This window comes from Symphodus melops (genome assembly GCF_947650265.1).
Source record: "Symphodus melops genome assembly, chromosome: 20".
Lineage (NCBI taxonomy): Eukaryota > Metazoa > Chordata > Actinopteri > Labriformes > Labridae > Symphodus > Symphodus melops.
The window spans coordinates 5,577,728-5,594,578 of NC_136710.1; the positions used below are offsets into that span (position 1 = coordinate 5,577,728).

At 40.9% G+C, this 16,851-nt stretch overlaps 3 protein-coding genes and 1 long non-coding RNA gene across 7 annotated transcripts in view; 1 reads left to right on the forward strand and 3 right to left on the reverse strand.

Annotated features, from left to right (window-relative positions):
- The window catches only part of LOC306841433, a 172,786-nt gene that overhangs the window by 104,379 nt on the left and 51,556 nt on the right, over positions 1-16,851 (reverse strand). The gene's annotated exons all lie outside the window — the stretch shown is intronic.
- LOC306841429 (glycoprotein hormone beta-5-like) lies at positions 372-2,559 on the forward strand. Its single transcript, XM_079371329.1, has 3 exons — positions 372-527; positions 1,374-1,575; positions 2,362-2,559. The coding sequence occupies exons 2-3, from the start codon at positions 1,375-1,377 to the stop codon at positions 2,548-2,550; spliced, it is 390 nt and encodes a 129-aa protein (XP_079227455.1). The 5' UTR covers positions 372-527; position 1,374; the 3' UTR covers positions 2,551-2,559.
- On the reverse strand, positions 3,391-7,457 carry gpha2 (glycoprotein hormone subunit alpha 2). The gene is made up of 4 exons (XM_079371660.1): positions 6,965-7,457; positions 4,777-4,909; positions 4,335-4,519; positions 3,391-4,227 (listed from the first exon to the last, which is right to left on the reverse strand). Exons 1-4 carry the CDS (start codon positions 7,052-7,054, stop codon positions 4,123-4,125), a joined length of 513 nt encoding a protein of 170 aa, XP_079227786.1. The 5' UTR covers positions 7,055-7,457; the 3' UTR covers positions 3,391-4,122.
- majin (membrane anchored junction protein) lies at positions 10,481-16,678 on the reverse strand. Of its 4 annotated transcripts, none has more exons than XM_079371322.1 (10): positions 16,591-16,678; positions 16,267-16,369; positions 15,781-15,823; positions 15,562-15,637; positions 15,211-15,321; positions 14,928-14,956; positions 14,576-14,712; positions 12,751-12,814; positions 11,446-11,642; positions 10,481-11,047 (listed from the first exon to the last, which is right to left on the reverse strand). In XM_079371322.1, the coding sequence occupies exons 2-10, from the start codon at positions 16,365-16,367 to the stop codon at positions 11,014-11,016; spliced, it is 792 nt and encodes a 263-aa protein (XP_079227448.1). In that variant the 5' UTR covers positions 16,368-16,369; positions 16,591-16,678; the 3' UTR covers positions 10,481-11,013. The 4 variants fall into 4 exon arrangements, with proteins under 4 accessions (XP_079227448.1, XP_079227447.1, XP_079227446.1 ...); XM_079371321.1 differs by having other exon boundaries at positions 16,586-16,662; XM_079371320.1 differs by having other exon boundaries at positions 16,575-16,651.

Sequence of the window (16,851 nt, forward strand, 5' to 3'; positions counted from 1 at the left end):
TGCCAATTTACCATATCTCTATTATGTGTTTTTAAATTACCCAGCAACAGTTTCAGAAGGACTGTCCATTGGAGACGTATAACCAATCCTTTGTCACAGCATGTGTCAAGTACAGCAATGACAATCCTCAAATTATTGAGAGTAGACCAGATAATTACACCAGGAACACACACACACACACACACACACACACACACACACACACACACACACACACACACACACACACACACACACACACACACACACGCACACACACACACTTACACCCACAGAGAGAGATACAGACTGAGTTTAAGAAAACATAGACAAGCATCAGAATTTTCCAAGGAGTCTCCATTATTTCTGGCTTGGGGTCTCTAATGGTTTTTCATTGTAATTGCTATGATGTCAGAGTGTCCGTCCGCCCTAATGGCCTCCTAAAAACAACAACAAGGACAGATTGGTTCCATTCACTGCTTGTTGTCCGGGAAGAAAGACACAGAACTGCAGCAGCTCAGATCTCTGCAAGATTTCCATCCAAAAAGGTGAGATGTCTTTTCCTTTTTTTTTAATCATCCATGAATCAGTGTAGGAATGACGTTAAAAATGGATTCATAAATCATTTTAAAGACTTAATCTTCTGTAAGTCTACATGAGGCTAATTAACATCACAGTTAGTGTAGTATAATTTCCTTTACGGAGACGTTGAGCTCCAGTGAACTCAGCGTGGTGTTTTTAGGACTGATAAAAGTATCATTCTGTTCATGCAGGAAGAATTTTTATATCAGTGTTGAATTTCTGTATTTCTGAAGCGAAGCATTCTGCAGTCTGTCCGAGATGAGGTAATTCCAGTGTCAGCGCAGTTTTAGCAGTATGTTTGACATCCAGAGTCATTGAGCAGATGTCTCAAGTAATGATTCTTGATCCTGAGCGAAAGAAGAGGAAACATGTCTATCGATGCAAATATAAATGGACAATGACAAATTTCATTTATGTGATTGAATATGGAATTACATCCTTTTTAAAAAAAAACATTTGTTGTCATTTTAAAAGTTTGAAAGTGACGGATTATTTCCAGTGTAAAGGTCAAAGGGGGTTTTGTGGCAGTAGCCACAATGAACACTGGGGGGAGTTGTGAGACTTGTTGAACATCATGTAGTTCTGAAGGTCTCTAATATTATCTTTCCCACTATTTGTCCTCTTACTAATGAAGAATATAATTAGTTTTATGTATACAGCTTTGAATTAAGACAAGGGACTGAATACACATCATAAGATATAAAAAAAGGACATATGCTTAAAGGAATACCTTGTAACTTTTAAATTGTAGCTGAGGAAGCCTAACAATTCTTTTGTTATTATTTACCCATCTCTCTCCCACTAATTCCCAGCATGCATCTCCATCCCCTCTCCCTCTCTGTCCTCCTCCTCCTTGTTGCCGGGGCAGCCGTGGTGTGTGCTTCAGTGACAACCACGCTTCAAGATTTCCGAGGCTGCGCCGTGAGAGAGTTCTCCTTTGTGGCCCAGAAGCCTGGCTGCAAGGGACTGCGCATCACCACAGAAGCCTGCTGGGGGCGCTGTCACACCTGGGAGGTAAGGTTTATACACACGCACACACACACACACACACACACACACACACACACACACACACTGGCAGTTAAGGGACACACAAACTGTAAGAGGAGTCCAACTCTTACCCATTGTAGTTCCTGAAAGTTTCTCTCATACTGGACTGGTCAGACATACATAAAAATGATAGATGACGCAGGACTTAACCCAAACCATAAGAGGGCTGATGAGCCATACGTAATTGTCACATTAAATACTGAAAGCTCTCCAAGCCGGGTGGGGTTACCAAACTTTATTGAAGTGCTCTAGTTTTAAGGGTTTCAAACTCTTGCTTGTATTAATTGAAAAACCAAGTTGAGAGGGTTATACTGGAACTGGAGGAAACTCAGTCAGTGTGAGAGATTACAGTAACAAGCTTTTTCTAGGACCTTCAGCGGCGTCTTGTTGTCATCCTCAGCTGACAAAAGACATCTCAACTCACTTCATCTTTGGTTGATTACACCTATTAAGTTTGTAAATGTAGATTGATTTGTCTATTGGTCAAACTAATAAAACCCTAAAGTCTTGTTTCAGTGTTAAAAGTCAGAAAACTTCTCCCTTAGATTTGAATAAATTGATCCTATTGAAAACGTATGCACATGAAGAAACAGTTCACAAGGTCCTTGAATGGAAATAACCTGTAAGATTCACTAACATAGAAGTCGATTGTGTGTATTTTTCTATCAGTGGTGGAACAGAGTCAGCAAGAATATCAGTTTAAAAGCAAATCACAGTCATGTGTTTGTCTTTTGTGTGTGAACTCTGCAGAAACCTGTTCTGGATCCTCCGTACATCCATCGCCACCACAGAGTGTGTACGTACAGTCGCACCCGCCACATGACCGCCCGCCTGCCGGGCTGCCAGCCCAACGTGTCCCCTCTGTACCACTACCCCATGGCCCTGCACTGCCACTGTTCTGTCTGCTCCACACAGGACACTGAATGTGAGACCTTCTGATGGGCCGGACGCTGCTGGAAGTTCACAATCTTATCAAGTTTTGTTGTCACTTTTACTGAATCACTCTGAATAAAAGAAGCTGGTCAACACATGTGGAGGACAAGTGTGAGATTTTGTGAGTGGGGGATGAAAACACCAAACACTTAACATCTTCAGAGTCACGTAGAAGTGAGGCCTTCTGGGTCTTATTGTCTTATATGTATCAACGTTTAAAATACAATCTTTAGTGCACTCACGTTCAATTACAAGTTTTAAAAAAGGAAGAAATTATTGATCTAAACTCTGAGAGAGAGTAGTGTTAGATACTTTCTGCATCTTATCTGTTTAATTACATTTATCAAACAGATGGGTGGAGACCGAGCTCAGGGTCACTGGCCCCTGTTTTCCACTGCAGAGAACTGCCCATGATTCATAGTAACTGTGGTGTAGTTAAGAGGATTGAGTGAATGCCAAGCATAACGAGTTAAAGGTTCGATGAAGGCCACAAGCTGAAACGCGTCCGTCTCATTTGTTGAAAAAGCTTATCTTCATACACCAAAAGTTGCTGAAGCTTTTTGATCACTTTGTGTAGGAAGAGTTTCGACCATCCAGATCTTTCTTTGAACAGATAAGAAAGCTCAGGATCAAATAAGAAAAGGCTGTAACGCTGAGTGGCAGGGCATGTGTCAAAAGGGAGATCTAATGCTGTGACTATTATTATTAAAATATGTTAAAACATCACATGGTGTGTTTCCACAGACTGATTCTAAGGTCATGAATGGGCAAGAGGAAATGTAATGTTTCGTGCTGGTTGTGTAGAAAAATCAAATGTCCAAATAAATGACTTTACTTGTGCAGAATAGAAATTTATTGAAAACAGTTTCATTACAAAACTATACAGTGCATTCTTTCTCTTTTCATTTCATCGACATTTCCAACATTCTTTGGTTTCATCAATAGATATTATTTACAAAATATCTTTCAGTTCAAATTCATAAATATAAATAAATGTGTACATTCTTTGGTCTCTTGTCTGTGGATAGTGGTTACTGCAAAGAATGAATTCAACTACTATATGACCTTTTGGTTGATTAAAAGGGGATGCAATATATTGACTTTTTTTACTTCTGTTTAAAACACTAAGTCATGTACTTTAATTTAAATGTGAAAGTAAGTTCAGTCTTTTGCTGGTAGGGAGTTTGAATTCTGGACTGCCTGTGTGCTCACCCTTGCTGTGCTGGAAAAGTGTGAATACAAGTGGAATGAAAAAGTCAAGTCTGTCAAGCCTCAAAGCAAAAAAACAAAAACAAAAAAAGGACAGAGTCAGCCTGTAACACTAATGCATTTCAATCAACTTAAAAAAAACCTGACATCATTATGGTCATACACACTCAAAGAGACACACTCACATTGACAGCAATTTGTTCCGAGGCGTTTTTCTTTAAAGCTGGATTTTCGAGTGGGCATAGATTGAAAAAGGTTTCTGCTGCATCACCAGGAATCTGGTATCACTTTGTACCATTTATCTGACTGAATAATAACTTGGTTCTTGTCCTGGTGTGTGCTCAGCATGCAGTGTACTGTCTTGCGGCGTCAGTAACGAGATTTGCGGCACATGTCACAGCGACAGGCCTTTGCTGTTAGGATCTCCATTTCTTCATGGTGACGACCTCGAGGACAGTCCAAGCGTACTTTGACCTTCGGGAGACAAGCAGTAAGACATGATCAACTGGTAAGAAAGATGCAAATGAAAGGCTGCATTAAACACCTCTTTTACATTTAGCTGAACGTATTTGTTCCCTTACTTTAACATCCTTGCTGATGGTGCAGCATCTAGACGCAGAGGTGATGTTGTGGGTGAAGTTTGATGCCACCAGCACTGAGTACCTGGAGGGGAAGGCGCTGGACTCGCAGTAGCCCACACATGCGTAGACCAGGTGGGTGCCTTTACATGTTCCCCGACGATCACTGCGGATGGTCACGTTGAAGGCTGAGGAGGGGAGAGGAGACTTGAGGTCAAATGAGATTTTACTGGGATGCAGAGCTTTAAGAAGTCATAACTTGTTTTAAATGGCAGAGAGTTGAAGCCTAAAATCAAAGATATTTCTCAGCTAGAATTCTGGTCTCAAGACCACAATTCCCATGAACCCTTTCGCTTCTTGTTAAAAAATGTTTTTTTTTTTTTTTTAATGAGACTGTTTTTGGGGACCCTGAAAGCTTTATAAATCTTTCTCTATTATTACTTACGGTGTAAGTGACACCCTGGGGTGGGGCCATCATAGCTCCAACTAATGGGAGAGAAGAGTAGCATGAGTGATGTCACTGGAAGGACCAGCAGGCAGAAATGTGAGGTCATGCACAGCGACATCTGGATGGTAGCCTGGAGGGTCCAAAAAGAATATCAAAGCATATTAGATATCGATTAATAGAAATACAAAACAGAGGATTGAAAAGCTTTTTTTTTTGTTCGAAATAAATCCTCCGTCTTTGTTGGCAAATGAAAACGTCTTTATCCATCTGTCCCGGTGTTTATTTAGGGAGCCAGTGATCAAGATGACAAAAAAGTTCTTAATGAAACTGAAGCTGCATCACTCGGAAACATCGGCTGAACTTTCCCCTTGTGTCAAAGTGTTGCCCAGAGCCCCTTACTTAATAGGTGATTTCCCATCCTGCATTTCTGCTCGGGTGTCACTCAGCTGAGTAACGGCTAATGTGGATAAAAACAATACTGGCTTTCATTCTCTTTTCAATCTGCCTCATTTAACAGCTACCTGCTGACACACGTACGTGCATAAAGTTGCCGCTCTTTAAGCAGCTGAACACATGACAGCTGTGCCATAATCACGTACTGTATATGATAAAGGTTGTCCTTTAAAATAGAGACACAGTGAAGGATCTCTTTTCATCAATCTGTAATTTACACCTAAACACACATGTGCATGAACATGAACACGCACTGAATGTGTGCACATCATGCAGGTGTGATCCTGACTGAGAGTCCACGAATGCACGTTCTAATGTCTCTCACACATACACACGCCAACACGTGTGTAAATAAAGTCGTGATTTCCCTGGAATTTGGTGATCCTGACCCTTGACCCCTGAAATGGCCAGCTATTTCCAGCTCCACTTCCCTCCGACCCAAGCGTTGGGAATTGCTGCCATGGTGACGGAACATGGTGGAGCGGCACAGGGGAAGGCATTACGACGTTGGTGCGACCAAATTAACGGGTCAGAACTGTGAGTGTGTGTGTGTGTGTGTGTGTGTGTGAGGACATTAACCCCGTGTCAGCTGGTTGGGCAGGGGGGGAAATGCCCGGCTTTTTCCTCTCTTGTCGTGTTTCCACGCCTGAAGGTTTGGCTTGTGTTTTAGGAAAGCGGGCTGTAATATGCTTGTGTTGTTCAAGACCACCAACGCAGCCGACATGACAATAACGGCAGAAACATTTCGACCTTTATGTTCCAATGAGATACACTCGAACACTTGTGTCAGGAACTAAACAGTGCCACCAGCCTGCCTGTTCGCAGATCAGTGATGAGAAATAAGCTTAAGAACTAAAAGATGTCTCCTAAGCTTAACTAAAAATAATGTATGTATAGAAGCTCAAAATATAACTGTTGTTGTTTATCATCAAAAGCTGAAAAAGCACACAGACTGATGGTCTGAGGTGTAAATATTGAATTTTCAATCACTAAATGTATCTGTTTTCTTAAATTGATCTGTCTTGATTGAACTATCTTAGTTATATATAGCAGTATGGACTATCAGCAGTATATAAACTCAAGGTATTTTAGTGTTTCTGTCAAGTCAAGGAGCCAAAACCTCCACTCACTCCACTTTATTACATTAAACTAAACAATGACAACAAGGTGTAACTTAATAAATCTTTTATGTAGAGCGCAGCTTGTTAGGTTGAGCTGCAGTAAAAGATGGAGAGACTGAACCTGAACTGTTAAGTGATCACAAGAGACAAGATCTCATATCGCCTCATGTGATGTCCAAATAAACCCAACAAAAAAAGTCAGCTGAATAACTGAGATCTTTCAAGACAAAAACGGAATATTATGAATTATTATGTCAAGAACATAATAATGTGTGTATCAGTAATATCTACAAAATGTTTGTTTGACATTTACATCTAACCTTCAGGAAGTCTGCAAAGTCTAAAAGTAACATTGTGTGGTAACATTTTTTACCCTCCGTTCGATTGAGTTTTAAAATAGTTAAATGTGAATTTACAAATGAATGTGACATGATCACTTTCCATGATTTGAACACGTAAAACATCTCAAACAGAACCTATGGAAGTCTAAAAAATAAATGACAAAAAATGCAAGACAACATCCAACCTTGACAGAATTTAAAGGACTATTCCAACAACATGCAGACATGCACTAGATTGTATACAAGGTGTAAACTTGAGCTCACTCTTACCTGAAGACGGACTGGAGAGCAGGAAGTGCAACTTGTTGAGTGCAGTGCAGGTGTGTCGACTGACAGGTGTGTGTCTGTTCTGAGCCTCATGCAGGGATATAAGTAACACAGGTAAGAGCGAAGGCACTTATAGCTGTAGACACACCCACAATTAGAGAGCTAAAAGTCTGTGAATCTTTTCTTCTTCCTCCCCCTTCCTAGTGCTTCTCTTTCTTCCCCCACGTCTGCAAGTCAAAGAAATTTAAAAAAAAAAAAAAAAAATTCAAATTCTGATAAAATTTCTTTCTTGAACTTCTTCCTCTGCAGTGTTACCATCTCTGTGTCCCACCAACCTCCCCCTCCTCGCTCCTTGTTTTAAACCATTAGGGGCACCGCTGCTGTGACACAGAGGAAAACTAGATAGGTTTTCCATCATTGCACCACCGCAATAGTAAGAACACACAGCTTTACCTCTCACACAAAAACACACACACACGCACACACACACACACACAAAAACTACATAGAGGGGCATGCAACACGACATACACACTTGTATGCATGCAGAGTCACACAACAATAATATTGGAGGCCTCAGCTGTCAGTTGATAGAAACTACAAGTGTGTCTAAGAAACGCAATTAATTGGAGACATGCACACGCACATAAGCACACACACAGTTTGCCTGGATTTCCATTTGTGGCTGCAGGAGGAAGGGCAGGGTTGGGTCAGTAGATATTGTGGGTTTGGGTCATCTCCGTGTGTGTGTGTGTGTGTGTGTGTGTGTGTGTGTGTGCGCTCGGGACACATGATGGGCATATTGTTGGGAACGCCTGGCTCTGCTTCTTGTCTTTCTTGTCTTGAACAGTCAATGTCAGCTTAGCAACCACCTCCCAAACGCCAGCTGGGAAAGACTGTCTTTTAATAGACTCTTGGATTATTTGTCGGACATTTGCAGCAGTAACAAACTGCCGACTCAGACCGCATGCAAGACCACATCCAAAAAAAAAAAAATCTAAAAATGAGTGTCCTTTGTTTTCCTCCAGTAAGTATCCATGAGAAACTGGGTTTCAGGGTGAAGGAACAAATGTCTTAACTTGTTGGAATAGCAGGAATTGGAATCAGCTTTCCTGTGGTTTTTGGTTTTCAGTGAGTCTTAAGAAGTTTGGGTCTTGGTTTGGTAATAAGTGCTGTTGTGGGTCTTTAAAGTCCTCTATGACACTATTCTCCACTAATATTAGGCAATAAAAATAAATGACTCTTCTTTTCAGAAAAAAAGAATCTTTGACTTGACTCGAGCAGAAAATCGAGCTGGAGTGAATCCAGTGTGTGATTCAAACTCACGTTTTGCTTGAACTCACTTACTTGTGGTTTGATCCCAGGTGTTATATTCATTGTTTCATCGTATGATTCAGCTACAGCAGCCCCACATCTGTCTTTTACCATTCATAAAGTCAGTGTGCAGATGCCCATAATGTCCTATGAACTGCAATAAAAAAAGCAGTCCCAGGAACACTTCCTTGAGGAACACCACTTTAATAAGTCATTTGAACGACGATCAGACTTGATTGATATATTTAAGGTTCTTTATCCACTGCAAACATCTCTTCAACAAATGAAAGGGTCCCAAAATGGAAGTTGCCATAAACAACAAAACTTCTGGCTTGCAAGAAGAATGTTTTCATTTTTGTAAGGACATCATCTTGCTTTAGTATTTCTCTTCAAAAAATGACCAAGATAAATGACGATGGAGCAGTAAGAAGCACCAGAATCAAGAAATAAAACGTAACCTTTTACTGCTTTGGATAGATTTGAATATTCTAACTTTTCTTGTCAAATTACAACATGGCAGAATAACATAGAGACTGACTGCCAAAAGTGCCAAAGTCAGATATATATCGTTCTATTCTTCTTAGAGAGAGATGAGATTTAAAGTGGGAACAAACACATACAGTTTGAGCATGTGACAAGAAGAACATGTAGACCCAGGCCCATCACCTTTGTCTGCACCACCTTAGAGCGATATTTGGAAATATATTGTGGTTACCTCCCAGCTGATAGTACACCCATGCATGCACTTTATAGTTTTATACTTAAAAGTGTTCCATACAAACAGATTGCATTGTTCAATTACTGATCAATTCAGACTACATGCAAAGACTTCCACTGCTGCACTTTCACACACACACTTACCTTCACACATCCGAAGGAAAACACAATTATCATCTTATGGCCCCTTTACCCAAAACATTCCCAATCTGGTTATGTCAATGGAAAACGGAATGTGTGACATCATCACTTAACCCCCCCCCCCCCCCACACACACACACACACAAAGCATGCAAAACAATTAGTGTGTTGATTATAAGTTGCACGGACAGTCGCAGAGTGTGTTTCTTCTGATTCCATGCCAACCGAGAGAGAGAGAGAGAGAGAGAGAGAGAGAGAGAGAGAGAGAGAGAGAGAGAGAGAGAGAGAGAGAGAGCGAGAGAGCGCGAGAGGCTGTAACTCTAAATGGATTACAACACCTCATCAGGAGAGAGCTAGACGTGAATGAACTTTGTTAAACTGAACTTGAGACTCTCTTGCTCTCTCGCACACACACACATCTCTGTAGTGACTCAGCCGGGTGACTGATGTTTGTATCACTCAGTGGCCCCATCATTCTCGGCTGCCGTGGAAACCATGGCGTCTTGAATAACTATATCATTAATGTGTCCGCTTCCACTTCTGCCCTGTTATTCTAATCTCAGTGTGTTTTTGTGTGTGTGCGTACTTAAGTGTGTTTAAAAAAATATGAAACGCGTGTGTGTCTGTATGGTAGTGCATGATGTAGGTCTATGTTTTGTATTGAATTTGGGGTTGATACAACTGTTGGTGTCTGTTGTTGTAAGTGTTGTGTGTGTGTGTATTATATTTGACAGGAGGTCGTGTGTGTTGTCAAAGTGTGTAAGTAGATATGACCGTACGATAGATGATGTGTGTGTTATTTTGGGCTCTGTGACAATATAAGGAGAGGATTAGGCAAAGTTTTCCTGTGTCTAAGATGATGTTGTAGTCCAGTTGACCCGTTTACCCCCATGTTTAAACCACGTATTGCCACGTGCATGCCGACACACACACACACACACACACACACACAGAGACACAGCCTCTTCATGAAGTTATTCTTCAACTTTTTTTTGGTGGGGGGGGGGGGGGGGGGAGAAACATCAGCTCCATATATTCAAATGGGAAGACAAAATCACTCACATTCACAAGCTTGCACTCACAAAGACAGAACACTTAGCTGATTTAGATTGACAGGAGGAAAGCGGAGTTTCCACAAGGTGACACTCAAAGGAGCTCAAGGTGTGTAATTATGAGAGAACATAAACGCACACGCACACACACACACACACACACACACACACACACAAGGAATGGAAATGTTAAGAATGAGTGGGTATTGTCTCGCTTTGGAATGAGTTCCTGTGAATCCATAAGACCGTCCGCACACGGAGGAAAGATGAAACGTGTCACCGCTTTTTAAAAAAATTCTTTCATTTAATTTTCATGAACTGACTAAATGGTTTGAAAACCATACAAGAAATGTTTAACACGACTCACAATGATGATTCAACCAGTGCCCCTGTGACGACTTACGTGGGGGCTAAAGAATTATTCAGAAGGTGAGAATAAGAGAAGCCAAATTAAAGGAGCTCTATGAACAATACAGCGCTGCAGGAAGAAGAGAAAAAAAAAAACAAAGAAAAGGGCTTTGCAAATCATACAGGGAAAACCAACTGTAACCGGATTAAACTGAGAAACAGCAAAATGATTCACTTTACGTATCACTGGAGAGCTGAAGTGAGAAAGCTGGTTTACCATAGTGACTCTCACTCTGGGGCGAAACGTGCAAGAACAAGCAGGACGCTAATATTAAAGACTAATTAAACAAAACAACAACAACAAAAACACTTCCTGAAGAACTGGAAACACTTTTCTTTACTGCAGACCTTTAACCAAAGAAAACTCCATTAAGTGGTCCAGACTGGGACCAGTAGAACGTCCTGTGTCTGATGCTGCTCTCAAGCATCTTTGACAAACGAGGGGAACACAAAGCTGCAAAGAGAGAGAGAGAGAGAGAGGGAGAGAGAGAGAGAGAGAGAGAGAGAGAAAACTGCTGAAGCTTTAATACAGCTACTCTATATCTCTACTCTGCCATCTTCTGATCCATGTTTCTCTTTTCAGTGCTTTATTTGTTTAGATTCACAGTTTCAGTCAGGTCTTGTTACTCCTGCTGGGTTTTGTCGTCAAAATAAGACAATTAAATCATCGTTATCTCCACAGGTGTTAATCTCCTTCCTGTGATCAGATTTACCTTTACGCTCTTAATTTGTTCAGCTCCTGCTCTCAGTGTGCTGGTAAGCACTCTTCCATGTTTTAATTGCCTGTAATGAACCTGATTCCATCATGTTGAAGGTGTACGTGCTCACGGGTGAATTTGCTGTCATACAAACCTGGCCATTCGGGTCAGGATCCCTCTCCTTTCAGGCGCTGCAGGCTCGGAGTCTGACTGTCCCCTCTCGTCCTCGTCCTCGTCCTGTGCCATCACGGCCTGTGTGCTGCCTGGATGCTTTTCCCCTGAAGTCCCTTTTCCTCTGTCAGGACTGAGAGCTGATCTCTGCTGGGGTTCAACATACCCTTTGCTCCCTTTCTGTAAAAAAGAACATGACGTGAACTGAAATACAAAAGTGAGTCGTTTTTTTTTAATGGATAATATAACTTCAATTTTAAAGACTTTTTGCGAAAGCTTTTCTACTCAGCACAGATTGCCTTATCGTGTCTTGTAACTATGGCAACCTGGGTTTTTCCTTTTTTTTCTCCGTGGAGGTGTATTGAGGCCCCTTCAGAGAGGGATGTCCTTTACAGACACAAACGTTTAAAAACTGGAGGAAACCAGGTTGATCTCCTTATAACATCAGCTGTGTGCATGAGCATGAAAGGTTTCACATGAAGGCTAAATCTGAGAGGTCGAACCGTCTTCTATTTGAAACAATGTCAGCGTCTTTATGCGCCTTAGTCTGAATAAAATCATTGCTTTTGGTTTTTAATTTTGAGTTTAATAAACTCAGACTTTTGTCCTTTATAGACATTTATAGAAAGATGTAACAGTAACTCGTTCTGCTCACTGTTCAAACATAATCCTTGTTAAAGCTGATCGACTTGTGTTGGCACATCCCTCTCAGAACATGAAGAACTAAATGGTCTGACATAATTAGTGTAAATCATTTTTTCCACATGTTAATAATTTGAGTGGAAAAAGCCAAGCTTGAGAATGATGAGGAAGAAGAAAGAAAGAAAAAAAAACCCTGTCAGAGTGGACAAGTTTAAAAAAACACTGGATGAGATGAGATGAAGGGCCATTGATAAAGTCGAGAGGCGTGTTGGGTAATTTTAGGACTTTGTTGCTAATCAAACTGGAGCGCATCACTAGAAACATGGACACTCTTCACCTGATGTAAGACTATTATTAACCATAATCACACTTGTTATCCTACCTGTCTGCGCTAACGTTAGCCTGGAGCTACAATAAAAAGAGAGACGCTGCAAGTGTGTGTGTGTTTATAGAGACGCGAGACAGGAAACGAAAGAGTGTTATGAGATTGATATTGGATGATAGATATCTGGAATCATTTCAATGTAAACTACTGTGGGCTAAAATGACTGACTTCTTCATTTGACATGAAAGAGGATGACACATCTGTTCGGCGGTTAAAGCAGGTAATGAGTCAAAGACTGAATAAATACAAGAAAAGAATCACCTTGTCCTCATGTCCTGGATCCTCTTTGGCCTTTCGCCCTGCACGTCGATAATCATCCTGCAGCCTGCCACAGTCAGACAGAGGCCAGTTTATTCATTAACAGCAAAAAAAACAAGCTGTTGTGAGATCTTACACCACAACACACTGGTCAACCGAGTAAACCACCAGTATCAAAGCGTCATATACATACAATCTAAACAAGGAATAAAAGCTTGTGAAAATGCTCATCTTTCATTGATCTGAACGAGGTTCTGGTTGAAAAGGAGGAGAATATGTGACGCTCGCCAGCGCTTTTAAAAATCGAAGACTGCAACAACTGACATGAGCGACGTCCAAGAGGCCAAATCACATCTCCCATGTTTGAGCTACAGCTTGACCAAAAACAATACAGATGCAGAGCGCAACGGTCTGTAAAAAAATGCTTCTTTTTTTTGTCTCTCACATAGATCAGAAATAATCTCTTTCATAATATATCTACAATAACATACAGTACTGGCTGCTCTGCCAGAGAAGAGAAATTGCACCATGGTTAATTGTACATTTGTCATGTTGTGACAAATGTAGAAGCTGTCACTTATTGTCTGCTCTCTGACCACGGGGCCTCTCCAGGACATCAGGCAGACGTGTGTGAATGCATTTGATGAATCAGCAGTTTCTTAGGAAGCTTCTAAGAATAGACAGTAAGTGAACTGACACAAACCACCTTGTGTGTGTGTGTGTGTGTTCATATGTGATGCCTTTGTTTCAACACGTTCAGTTGTACGTTCAATGTGCTGGATGAAACCGAATGAGAGTCGCTCGCTGACACTTGATTTCCTGTGCACATGTAATGATGCTTGAGGCGCTGCTGTTTGCAGGATGTTTACACAGTTTGTGCATCTCAGTGTGTAGCTGGAGTCCAAAAAGAGACAATCTCAGTTTATTCAAGTAGCAAATTAGGTGGAAGATCACTTTGTGTGTGTGTGTGTGTGTGTGTGTGTGTGTGTGTAAAGGTGAGTGTATTTCAAATAATAATTTTCACATCACTGACTTGACTGTCAGTGTGATTGAGGTGGCGCCTGTTTTCCTCTTGTCTGTTTCATACACGCAAAAATCCCTGGAGCGTGTAAGTATCTGAGTGTGTGTTTGTGTGTATGAGTGTGTGTTTGTGTGTATGAGTGTGTGTTTGTGTGTATGAGTGTGTGTTTGCGTGTTCGTATTAAAAGGGCAGTTTAGTTATTTAGTTATGAATAAGAACACACAACGTTGTAAGTAAACAGGCGTGTGGACATGTACAATGCGAGCACACATCTACTTTTCTACTTAATCACATTAAATATATTTAAGAGGGCGGGGCTTAGCTTGTAGACTTAAATGTGTTATTTGAAGAACATGTTTGGATCTGGATAAAATCCTCTACAATGACATATGTCAAAGTGTTGAATTTCCCTCGGGATCAATAAAGTATCTATCTATCTATCTATGTATCATATTCGCTTTTTTCCTTTAAACTAGGAAAGAGCCGGAAATCTGAGATAGAGAGACGGGGAGAGGAGCCACAGGCTGAACCCGAACCCGGGCCGCCCGTCTGGAGGACCACAGTCTCCACACATGGGGCACGCGCACCAACCACTAGACCACCAGCGCCCCCTGTGTGCGTCCTATTGTACCACAGAGTTGATGTTTTTCAAATGAGTGGACTTTTTCTGCAAAATTAAACGGAGAAAGTTGAAGTCGAACTCCATCATACACAAAATAGTTTTTTATTTAATTTTTAAAGGTAACACTAACACCACTTAATTTATTAGCAAAACATGTCCACAATGACACAGAGAAGATTACTCACCCAGCCATGACGTCTCTGCTTTCAGCCTCTAAATCAACAGTTAAATCCTTTAGTATGGCCTCCTCTAGTGGTGAGTCTCTCCTACTGCGCTTTATCAGAGGCTCAGAAACAAATGCAGATCGTTCAGTTTCTTTGTGCTGGAAAACAAAAGTGTTTTACTTTGTCATACATTTTTTTTCTTACAAAAATATAATTAAAAAACAATATCACATTATAATGTTCAAATTCATAGACTGCCTTTAACTCCAAGACACACAACTCGATTATGAACAGACACCAAGAGGCGACTGGAGAACTTTCCAACCTGTGCACATACTGCTCTCACTCCTTCATCACCAAAACAACAACTTACTAAACTCAACGTCTCCTCTGCTGCTTTTCCTGAAACAAGACAAAAAAAAATAAACACACGATCGAGTTATAATTGTGACGTGTTAAGGTGAAGTCTGTGTGTATTTTTTGGAACAGTTGCAACTCCGTCAGTGGTGAATAGACTTGAGCTTGTGAATCACTTTTCAAGTTTTCTGACACCGAGCTACTTCGACCGTGTCTTGCCCAAGGACACTTCAACATGTGACTGCAGGCGCTGAGAGACGACCGACTCTACCACTGTGACGTCGAGTGTCCATCCTCACCATTCCTCATGTTTTTCTCAAGGTAGACAAGAAGAGTTGATGGATAGGCTTTCAGGTCCCCGTCACATTGAATGCACACAACCTTCGACAATCCTTTCCAAGGCTTCTTGTCTGGTGCTCAGAGTTAAAAAAAAAATAAAATAAAAATCTCTGATGATGTCTACTTTCTTGGAAAGATAAATTGATATTGCTGTAATATAAGCGCATCCTGCCTTTGCTTCAAACAAAGTACTGGTGGAATTAACATACAGTATCTTCAGGACACAGGGATGGATGATGGGAAGCGAAGAGACGAATCAATAAAAGGGTGAATCAATAAAGCGATTACCGGTAACTTATTACGGAGGATACAAGGGAAGACGTTGAAGTGGGTGCTCGAGAAGGGCTCGAGATGGTTCAGGTTTCCCAGAACAGTTCTGACAATGTCCTAAAAAACACAATGAAGGAAGGAGCAATATTTAAAAAAACCCAGACACATTTAATCAAGAAGATTAAGATTCTTGTTAATGGTAATATGACTTATGATAACAATCATGAATGCAGATGGAGATGAGCAGTATTTCTAATCACCTCCAGTTCTTCATTGAAGCGGTGTCCTATTACCTCTTCTCCACTGATAAAAACATAAAACAAACATTTGTATTCGGATTAAGGGCTATTCAAAGTGTTGTTTTTATATTATGTTAAAACAGAGACCAATGTTCCCCTGCTTGACTTCAGCTCATCGATATCACCCCAGCTGCTTTTGAGACTCAAATCAACGACTGTAACAGTTTCTGACACTTTGAAGGACGGTATTAAATGAAGGATGGGATTGTTTTCTTCTGTGTTGTACTTGTGCTTTTGAACTATAAAAGTTTTACTCCTAAAAAAAAGTGAACAAGAGATGTAAATAATTATTGGGAGAGTGTATCAAGAAAGAGGTGAGAATAATGCCCTTTGCAGTTTCACTCATCCAAAGCTTGGCCTCAGATTGCTCTTCTGATTAAAAGTGGAAGCAGTGAAGGAGGCAGTGATAGAGATCAGGTTTACAGATGAGGGTGTGAGGATGTAAACCTGAAGCTGCTGCCTCCTCTGATCATGAACTTGTAGATTAAACTGCCAGCTCTGAAGAATCGAGTCTCCGGTGAAGGGAAGGAGAAGGCTGACAGTGGCATGGCTGACACACACACACACACACACACACACACACACACACACACACACACACACACACACACACACACACACACAAAACAGAAGTAAACTGATTAAAGTCCCTGTAGTGGGCTAAACTTGTCAAATTAACTTGTAAAACGTGACATTTGTAAAGCAAAAAACTTCGTGTTAGTTAAAACATTTTAAATAAATCCAAATTAGCCGACCTATAGCTTACTGTACTGTAGCTCCCGCCTATTGAAAGGTGTGCCAATGAACTGTGAAGCTCACTACTGCCACCTGGCGTTTCTGTGTTACATTTCACCCCATTTCTCAAATGAACGACAGACGTAATGCCTCTACTAAACACGCACCTTAAAACAGGGTGAGGACCATAGACTGTATGCTTGACTGCAGTACTCTGTACAGTGCTTTCATCACCTCTCTGCTGTTGCTCGGAAAGACAAATGTGTTGGGTTTTTTTTTTAAAATTGATAATTCCTT

Coding starts and splice junctions, on each gene's coding strand:
- majin (XM_079371322.1), bottom strand. CDS start 16,367: ATGCCACTGTCAGCCTTCTCCTTCCCTTCACCGGAGACTCGATTCTTC. Junction 14,957..15,210: donor TGAGAAAAACATGAGGAATG/GTGAGGATGGAC, acceptor GTCTTGTTTCAG/GAAAAGCAGCAGAGGAGACG. Junction 11,048..11,445: donor ATCCTGACCCGAATGGCCAG/GTTTGTATGACA, acceptor CTCTCTTTGCAG/CTTTGTGTTCCCCTCGTTTG.
- gpha2 (XM_079371660.1), bottom strand. CDS start 7,054: ATGAGGCTCAGAACAGACACACACCTGTCAGTCGACACACCTGCACTG. Junction 4,910..6,964: donor GCTCTCCAGTCCGTCTTCAG/GTAAGAGTGAGC, acceptor TGGACCCTCCAG/GCTACCATCCAGATGTCGCT. Junction 4,520..4,776: donor CCCAGGGTGTCACTTACACC/GTAAGTAATAAT, acceptor TCCCCTCCTCAG/CCTTCAACGTGACCATCCGC.
- LOC306841429 (XM_079371329.1), top strand. CDS start 1,375: ATGCATCTCCATCCCCTCTCCCTCTCTGTCCTCCTCCTCCTTGTTGCC. Junction 1,576..2,361: donor GGCGCTGTCACACCTGGGAG/GTAAGGTTTATA, acceptor TGAACTCTGCAG/AAACCTGTTCTGGATCCTCC.